Source organism: Crocodylus porosus, unplaced genomic scaffold (genome assembly GCF_001723895.1).
Source record: "Crocodylus porosus isolate Cpor-Errol unplaced genomic scaffold, CroPor_comp1, whole genome shotgun sequence".
Taxonomy (NCBI): Eukaryota; Metazoa; Chordata; order Crocodylia; family Crocodylidae; genus Crocodylus; species Crocodylus porosus.
In genome coordinates, this window is record NW_017728918.1 from 95,357,957 (window position 1) to 95,368,186 (window position 10,230).

A 10,230-nucleotide genomic window follows, 5' to 3' on the forward strand; every position below is an offset into this window, starting at 1 on the left:
TGTGAACTAGCATGAGCTATGCCCTCTGCCAGGCCACATGCTGCACGGCACCTCCACATACACTGCACCGTTCACACAGGCGGCCCTCCCCCTGTTGCACTGCATGTCTGGGCACCACAGCTCACTCGTCCTCAAGCTGTGGGCTCCCCTGCTGCAATGTACTGTAGGTAGGGGTCCTCCCAACTCAAGGACGCAGATGGCCAATTTCATGGGGAGGAAGCTGGTGGAAGCCCAAAGATCCTGGCTGTTCCTTCAGCCAAAGCAATGAGGGAAGTGGTGGTCAGGTGAGAGCCCAGGGGCTGCAGATTAACCCCTCATGGACCAGTATAACAGGTACAGATAGCCTGGTGACTCCAGCCTGTTTCAGAGTTGTTTGGGTCTTTTTCTTATATAAAGAAATGTCTATCTATCTCAATGAAAAACCCCCACATCTGTTCCCTACTGATTTGGTCAGCATTTTGAATGCAGCACCAGGGCACGACTTTACAAATACATTACTTTCTCTGGCTGGGTTTCAGTTCCTTAGTGAGGTCAGAGATATACACAGTCAAGTCAAAGTAAAGTGATTTTCAGATCATGGAAGAAGTATGTGGTAGAACTGGGAACAGATCCCAGGTCCTTTGAACACCTGTTCAGTGCTTAAGCTACAGAGCCACCCATCCTCTCAATGAGATGCTGTTACCAATTGCAACTTGTGAACTTAAAAATATTTAACTAAACTGAGCTGCAAGATGTCTTTCCTTGTTACAGTATTAATGGGCCAACGTTCCACTGTTATCAGGTTTAGTATGGATTGGAAGCAGGTCTCAGTGGGCATGCCTACACGTGCATTAATGTGCCTTTTCAAATGTGCATTAAGTTTAGTACCTCCAATGTGCCGCACTAAATTAATGCATATGAGGCTTCACTAATGCTCAGTAGTGCATTTGCATGCTTTTTAGTGACACTTAATGCATGATATACTATTTTACTGTGCATTAGTGTAATGTCACAATTTTTTACATGACACTTTTAATGCTCAGTAAAATAGTTTACTATCCATTAAAGCACATGTGTAGACACGCCCAGTGAGACCTACAAATCTGTGTTATTTTACAGTTTTTACTACATTTTCAAGAGACATATTTCTGTAGAAAGGGAGAGAGAAGTTAGAAAATGAAGGGCAATATCTTTCTCAAGCAATGTTTCAGCCAAAGAGAGGAATTACACAGCCCCTGAGACCTTCCAATTGAGTTGTTCAGTTATATGCAGGGTAGCAGTGCAGAATGATCCTCTCAAACTCCAATTCTTAGGAACAGTTTAAGGAACAGCTATTTTTTGAGATAGTCTTTCTTGCTTTCGATTAATACTGAATCTGAAAAGATGAGGTTGATGGGTCAAGATAAAAATTCCCCTCTTAGACACAGCCATAGAGTGTGCCAGTAAATGTCATCTTCACTAGAATGCAACTATCTTAGCCGAGGAATCTAACAGCTTTTTACAGCAAACAGCAATCCTGGTCAATTTTTATGTGATTAATTTAATTCCTACCTAGCGCTGATTTTAAAACCCACTGAAATTATAGGAAAGATTCTCTTTTGTGTCAGCAGGCTTTGGATCAGGGCCACAGACTAGTGGAAAATAACTTAATTATCAGTTATGGCTCCTATTCACAGCCTACATAATTTTTAACTACAGATATTTGCTTTACTTCCATAGAATGAAATATCTTAAAGAATGCTATTAAAAAGTCTTCCATGTTTATACTTCAGCAAGCCAATGACCAAACTTCTAAAAATGTGCTTGTCATAGAAGAGACAAAAAAAAAATAAGGGTCCAGCCTGTAATATGTTATTCTAATCCAGAATCTGAGTTCAAGATTCCTATTGTTGTGTGAATTAAAGACTTTTTTTTTTTTGGCAAAAATCTTGGTCCAATAAAAGGTATCACCTCTGTCCATGAGCCATGATTGCTTTTTCCTCTAGACCAATATGGCTACAACCTGGATACTTGAAATGACTGATTAAGTTTTATTACCACAGGAGGGAGTTCTCAGCCCAAACTAGTCCTTTCAGTGCTGTGACATAGTGAAAAAGTCCTTCAGCAGACTCACTCGCACACTCTACACTGTGTTGTATGCTGGCAGTACAGCTGGATGATTATATCAGATCATGCTGCCAGATGACACACGAGGACCTGGTGACACGCTTGGAAAAAAGCAATTAATGACTGACGAAAAGCAGAACCCTACCTTCTTCTTACTCTACAGTCCTTCTGGCACATTTTAAACTTTCCCCATTATGGTGCATTCCCATCTGAAGTGTACTTATATCACTCTAGCTGTGGAAAATGACAGCAGACACAGACTTGTCACCAGGGGTTATGCTTCTAAAAGTTTCAGAAACTCTTCAACTGAGCTGTTTCTGTAAAAATGCCAAACATAGCAGGATGAACCACAAGGAGGATGTCAACGACAAGTCCCATTGCTCAGTTAGAAGACACTAAAAACTTTGTACATTTAAATATAATTCACTTTCATCAAAATAATTATTGCCTTGCAACCATGAAGAACTAAAGCAAGATGGCTAAAGCCTGAATAATTTATTTCGCTTTCTTTCTAGCATTGCATTAAAATAAAGCAAGAGAAACAAATGTGACGACTGTCCAAGTCCCGTACTCAGTTAGCATTACAGAACAGATTTATGTAGAATAACTTCTCTACCTAGTGAAACAAGCCCATATTTAGTCACAGTGTTGTAGTTACTTGTTGGTATTTTAATTCATTCGCATATTCTGGACCACAGCTGAACATTCACACTTTTAAAACTCTTGCTAAATACAAAATCAGTTCTGTTTCTGGCTTGTCAAGTTGGCCTTACAGGTTGTCTTTTAGCAATCTTTGCATTTACCACCATTTTGTGGCTTTTTCATTTTCTAAGGGAAGTTACCTTTCAAGGTGGGTGAGACAGGTCAGAATCCTCCACATCCCGGCATACTCATGTATCTTTCCCATCATCCTTTTGTCCATTTCTACGTTTGAAGTGTTTAAAAATTTTTGAGATCCCGAGTTTGCTTTTCCTCCTTTATAAGTTTCATGCTTGGGACAGCTATGGGGGGCTTAACTGTCCTATTTATACTTCTTGTACCTGATCTTAGGCTAGCTGCTGGTATCAGATGTGCCAGTCCACTTACCTATTCTAACATGCCAGGCACAGCAGCCTTCCTGAATTGACTGGAAATAAGTGGAGCACCCTGCATTTCAGCTCTGGCTTTATTCAAAGCTCTTCAACTTATACGGGGGAAACAGGTGCCATAAAAATGATTGTGCTGAATCTTTCCTCTTCCAAAGATTCAGCCATTGCAGGGGAAAGCCACCATATTTCAGGTCACTTTGTACAGCTCCAATTTGCAGATCAGTCCCACTGGGCAGGTGTACATGTACATTAAAGCCCTTTTGTAATGTGCAGTAAATGTGGTACCTCCAATGTGAGGTACTAAAATAATGCACATTAGGCTGCCATAATGCACAGTAACTAATGTGTCCTTTTTTAAAGTGACAATACACAGTAGCTTCTTTTACTGCACATTAGCATAGTTGCACAATTTTTTACGTGACACTTTAATGCACAGTAAAATAGGCTACTGCACATTAAAGTGCGTGTGTAGATGTGCCCATGATGTTTTATTCCTATGGACTTCTTTATTTCTGGGGTCCTGCACATACCTCAAGTGCAAATCCTGAAATGTTACCAGAAAGGTTATTTATGTGGTATTTCCAGACCAACAGAAGTAGGAGGTCTGGTCTTGTGAGATTGCCTGCCAAACTATGCGGACCTAAGCTTTGGATAAACATCAGTTCTTGTATATTTATGCACCAACCTTCTGAGGTCAACTGAGAGCTTGTTTACCACCAACGTCTCCGATTTGTATAGTCACATTAAAGCACATGCATTCCCATTAACTGGTTTCTGAATTCAGTTTACAAACAAAATAATCCACAAGTGAACTACCCTGGACTTTCACTGAAGCAAATACTGATGTTATTACAGAGATCCTTTTTCTAATGTAATTTTAAACTGTTACTCTTGTAGAAGTAATTGGCTTACTTGACTAGAAAAACAGACAAAGACCAGAAGTACTGACACTGCTTAATTCAAATGTTCTGAAATAAGGAATCCGCATTTCTGCATTCCTTGGGTTATCTTAATATCTTGCCCTGTATACCTTGGAATAGCCCTATGCATAAATAATTGTTTAAGTAAATGACCTAAGTTTCTGTGTAATTTACTATTGTTTTGTTTCTCCAAGGTGTATCCTTTTATCTCTTTCTCTGTCTTTAGTATAAATAGGCTTGTAACCTTAGAGAGTCTGAGAAATCCTTTGAAACAGACAAGTGGGTGATTCCCCTTGCTGTATGGAATTCTCCCTGTGATCACAGTATAGCCTTAAATAAAAAAATGCTACTAGCTCTGTCAGTTCTAATTCAACCACAATGTGAAGTTTGATTTCTTCCACACTCTAATGTGTGTTACTTAATTGTCAAAAGTGCTTTTAACTGAAAACATATTTTATAAGGGTACTTTTAAGATATATTTTTAAATCCATGACATCTGTATTATTCATATAGCACAACCTGTGTGCTACAGCCTACACATACATGCTTTGACAGTAATAAAGCCACCTACTAACAGACAGCATTTCATCCAGAGGTCTTAAAATATTTGACAAATATTGGTAAATACCTTATTTTGCAGAGGGAGAAGTTGAAGCCAAGTGCCTTGGCTAAAGTTACAAAATAAATAAACCTCAGATCTGAGAAGAGACCTCAGGCATCCTTAACTCCAGTTAACTGGCTAATATTTATGTATTTCAGGAGAATTTCAGTCTTTTTTATTAGTAAAATATGAAGGGACAATTAATGTGGGAAAACTAATTTCCAACAAAAAGTGCTGTCAAAATCCACACCCAATGAAAGACTAACAATGCCTTATGCTGTACAAACCCGGGCTTGAAATTTTCCTCTGGTCCCCATGAACACAGAGCAACCCGTGCTGCTTTCTAATGATTCTGCTTTCATCTGTGTTTAGTTTTCAGGACTTTATCTGCTGTCATTCTTCACTATCCTTGTTGGTCTGGTGCTCTACTCCTCCACATCAACCTATGTTGCCCAGGATCCACGGGTATACAAGCAGTTTCGAAACCCTTCAGGACCTGTTGTAGACTTGCCCGCACCTGGACAACTGGAACCATCAGTAACATATACCAGTCTAGGCCAAGAGACAGAAGAAGAGCCTCACGTCAGAGTTGCCTAAACCCAGGCACTTGTCACCCACTGATGATTCGGTGGAATTCATATATTCATTATCTCTGTATTGTACATAGAGAAAGGTATTTACCAGGTGCAGTTACATTGGTGGGCTGCAAGGTAGCAAATAGAAAAGGCTTGTAAAAGTACAAATTAATTGTTACTGGGTGTATATTGCAAAAAAAGGTGCCAGTCCTTTGTTTAGGGTATTAGTGGTATGTTGGCGATAGCATAATGCTTTTTATGAATCATTCCCTCTGAAACTACCTGTGAAGACAGTCAGGATACAAGCTGAAATTACGTACAAATCAGGGGGCATTTTTGTACCTATTGTATGATAATCTGCCAGGGCCACACCAAGGTGTGGAAAAGCCACATTTTTACAGCAAATCCACTTGTGCAGTCACTGTTATTTTCTCTCTTTTTAAGGTGTATTTATTTTGCACAAAATAGACGGGGTACTCATGGTAGCTACATCCTGAAGCATTTTTGTTAGCACGTGTATCTGATGGGGAAAAGATAATGTATTCAGCTCTGCTTTCTATCTGGTTGCCCACTTTTTATGTAATCTGTGCTGTGAATCCAGAGGAAAGACAATTTACAGTATCAGCCTCTATTCTAGGAATAGGTATAAATTGAGCATTTTAGCCTTACTATATTTGCAGAAGTGAATTACTTGAGCATTGACCTTTTTATGTTCCGTGATGGATTTCCTGGTGGCTGAGGTTCTGCATCAGGTGACAGGGAATTATATTTCTATAGCTGCATCTAACCTGCAGGGAAAAAAACCCACAGAATGAATTTCTTACTTTTTACACGTAAATCTGTATTGAAAAGTGCATTTTCTAGTTTCCTACTTATTGTAGCTCTCATTGGTAAGACAACATATTAGTCAGACCAGGGCATTTATTTTAAATCCTTCGTATAAAGAAGCCTTCTGCATTTCCAAATGTCTTAGTCCTTTGATACAGGATGTGTTGGGTTCCTTTTCCTAACAATACCAACCTGGAAACATGTCAGTTTTTTATCAGAACTTACTCATGCCACAGTCATACGTATTAGTAAGCAGTGGAACGAATTCTTATGTAGTAACACTGAATTATCTGCTGGTGGGACTGCAGTACTTAAAAGATATTTAGGCCATACAGTGGAGCCAATTATTTTACCCTAATAACAAAAGTAATAGAAGAACCAAGCAGTTTTCTTATACTTACCAGGACACGTGAAAGTCCTCTATACATTTTGCTCTAAAATGTACTTGCTATGGGATCCTTATCAGAAATATGAAGATGCTTCTGTTGAAACCTAAGCAGAGCCATAGAAGTCTATAACCTGTCTTGATTTTTTCCCGTTGGGAGCCCAGTGAAAGACAGAGTCTTTTCTTCATACCTACATAGTCTATTTGCCTCATAAAATTACTGAAAGGAAGGATAGTCTTACTAATAGATCAGAGATTGAAGTGAGCTTGGTTTTATTCACAAAATTGCCACAGATTTCTTGTGGGATCTTGGGCTTGTCTTTTACCCTCTGTGTGGCTTAGTTTCCCAGTTTGTATATATAGGGATAAAAATACTTTACCTACCTCACAGGGGTGTTGTAGGGCTAAGCTGTTTTAAAGTCCTTTAAGATCTTCAAAAAGATGGAGTTAAGGAAGTGCAATATGTGATATATTCATTGTATTAAAAACAGGGTTTTCAGCAATGTTGATTGATTTTCTGCTGGTGGGTACAGGAAGTATATTTTACTTGAATGATATTGTACTGAGGAAGTCAGTCTTTAAATGGAAAAGTTGAGCTTTATGTAATCCCCCCCCACCCCCCAAACTCACCTACTTTTATGAGAAAAAGAAACTTCAGTCTTGTTATTAAAAGGGCCCTACAAGTCAACCAAGTGGGCTGGTTTTCAGCCGAAACAGTATTTGTTTTGTATAGTTCTGTTCTGTTATATGACAGAAAGGATTTCTCTGCAGCAGGTTTAAAGAAGTTTGCATGGAAGTATAAAAAGTGACCCATTACAAAATGCTAATGAACAACTCAATATCTGCTAATTGTCTTCTTCCTGAGCATGATGAAAAGAGGCATACTCTGTACGATTATGCTTCGGCTGCCTGCCATGATCCCACTGCAGTTGCGAAGAGGGGACTTCAGTATTGCCAAATTACCCTCACAGGGGTTCCAAAATCATGAGTTAGGCCCTGCCAATTCACGTCATTGATTTAAAAATCACGGGAGTTTGAACACAATATATTTGGAATTGGTTTTATTTGCCTTCTGCCCTTTGAGCGTTTAGCATTTATGTTTTCAAACTTTTCCCTGCAACTCTGACACCTGCAAAAATTTCTTCTTCTTTATATTCTTTTTTTTAAAATAAAAGCTGAGAGTCTCATGTAATAACTTGACTCTAGGATTAGGGGCTTTTAGGGCAATTCCAAATATTGTGAGATTTACCATAAAACCACAAGTGTCAGCAACATTTAATTTGTTCACATTCACCTCCGTGCACAGGACCACTTCACTTCCATTGAGGATCCTGGAATAGGACTTATGGGTGTAGGTGACCAATCATACACTGGCTGAAGCTTCATGCTTGTTCAGACAGCAGAAGACCATGGCACCAATGAAGCCCTCAGATCAGGGCCCACCAATAGATGGGCTTTGTGCTAGCCTCTAACCTTTTCTAGCAAGGGAGTATGTTTTTTGGTTACAAATGTCTTCATTCTCTCAGGTACCCAGAGGCACACTTACGGGCACCTGTCATCTCTCAGACTTTTTTGCTACCTTTTATACCAATTAAATACCTTTCTCTGGACATTATTCTCATGTTGGTCTCAAGACCTTTCAAGACTGCATGTTTGTGTGTGTGTATGTGTGTGTGTGTTTCATGTTTACAATTCCTTCATTTTGCATAATTATTTTGGTTTACTTCATTCTTAGTATTTATTTTTAAGCCAAATGTTTGTAGTAATTTTTTTCTCATCTTTATGACACTAATTTGTAGATGTTTATTAAAGTCTTACTAGGTTCAACTGGGTGGAAGGCATATCCAGGTTATTTAGACCTGAGAATTTTTACATAAAAAGGTTTGCAATCAATGGATGGCTAAGAGGTGCCATTCAAAGCAATTTTATAAGACATTTTAAATGACTCTATTCTATGGAAATAAATTATGAATGTTCAGATATGCACTGTACACTCAACAACCATCCCATGTGTTTTTTTGCACATGAAGAGTTTCAAGTCACCAGGATAACTTATTGTGGTGTTGCGTGTGTCATATTGCCCCAAAGGATGGATCTCAAAGGAAGATAGTAGTTTAACATTACAGATATTCTGTTGAACAAAATCTGAGGTCCAGGAGGGGGAAAGAAAGCATTGTTTCTAACTGTTTAATTCCAGCAATTCAAGACCTCAGTAGACACCAGCAAAGGTTCAGCTATCCAACTGGCAGCTACTCTACTGGTTGAATTAGGACTTCACCAGTTCTGTGTAGATCTTTTCCTTGAACAAACTGAAGCTCTACTGCCCCACTGGCAATGAATGGCCCTTAGCAAGACTGATGTAATTTTCAGCTACTGGAAGAAAGCCTGCACTGGGAGACAGAACTTATCTTTGTTCCAGCGATAAACTTTTCAAACACACAACAGACCAAGCAATTGAAAATTTTGCACCACTGTGTCATATGAAAAAGTTTCAATGTATAGTTTAGATATTGCTAACTTGTGCTATTAACATTTTGACAAGCGTGTAGTATTGTTTTCTTTCCTTTTTTTTTAACCATTTAGTATTCCTGAGCTAGCTACAAATATAAATTTTACCCCATGGGTAGGCTTTTTATTGTTATATGCCATAATAAAGCACACTAATCTTGAAACAACAAATGGAAATATGAACCAAAACCAAAAACAAACAAGCCCCCGCCCTCCCCCACCCCCCCAAAAAAAATCCTGCACCGAAAAGCTGAACAAACCTTTCTCCGTTTTGATATTTGCATGCTCCTATATGGACTGGCTGTGGCAATGTAATGCCTGTATAATGTTTTCAAATAAAAATAAATGCTTTATGAAAGCAGGGTTACTAGTTTCCTTGTCTGTTTTCTTACCTTTAATATAACTTAAAATGACTGTCCTTGAACCATGGATTTTTTTCAAGGGGCTACCCAAAATTCATAATCCAAGGATGATTTTTAGTTGTGGATTGCACATCTTTGCTATGCAAGCCTATGTACATCAAGATGATTCTCACTCTCTTTAGGAAATACACTATAACATATCATTAGGAGCAACATACTCCCATGGCAGAGAGGGACCTTTGTGGCTTTTCTCTTGGGCACCTGCAGTCAGGTCATCCTCACAGCTGCTCCATTACAACTCTGCATTCTGCTATGTTCACAAACACCCAGCCTCCACCAAAATTACCCAGAAGGCCCTCAGATGCAGGAAGAACAAAAGGATTTTAAATGCTTGAGGGAGAAAAGGTACTACGTTAAGGGTTTGGACCTAGTAGAGAGGCTGAAGAAAAGCACACTTAAGGAGGCTAGAGAGCAGGCTGGGAGGAAGAGGGCAAAGCCTTCAGTGGGGATGGCTTGGTATCCAATGATCCCTGCCCACATGAGTGCTTGCCAAGCAGTGACATAACTAGGGCAGGGCAACTGGGGCAACTTGGCAGGGGATAAAAAAAACAGCTGCCACCAGCAGACACACAGTTGTGATCATAATTGCAGTGGAGCCTGGTTGTGTTGCTATGCTGCTGCTCCCAAGCTTTCTTTGTTTGCATGACATTTCTGAAAGAAAATTCACCTCTAGGTTTCTCACAATCCTGTCCCTGTTAAGAATGAAAAGGAGCAGAACTGGTGACCGTTTCCTACCATCCCATTACCCAGGCCAATTGAATTTGAATGGAGTTCCACAGATAATAATGTCAGAAATGATAGTCTAATCCATTCTGATG

General features: G+C 39.3%; 1 protein-coding gene across 1 annotated transcript in view; it reads left to right on the plus strand.

The window, feature by feature from the left end:
* SLC35F1 (solute carrier family 35 member F1) overlaps positions 1 to 9,354 on the plus strand; it is a 465,278-nt gene extending 455,924 nt beyond the window's left edge. The window contains exon 9 of the mRNA XM_019538195.1: positions 5,067 to 9,354. Coding sequence (XP_019393740.1) covers positions 5,067 to 5,291 — 225 coding nt within the window. The 3' untranslated portion in view covers positions 5,292 to 9,354. The remainder of the gene's footprint in view (positions 1 to 5,066) is intronic.
* The last annotated feature ends 876 nt before the right edge of the window (positions 9,355 to 10,230 follow it).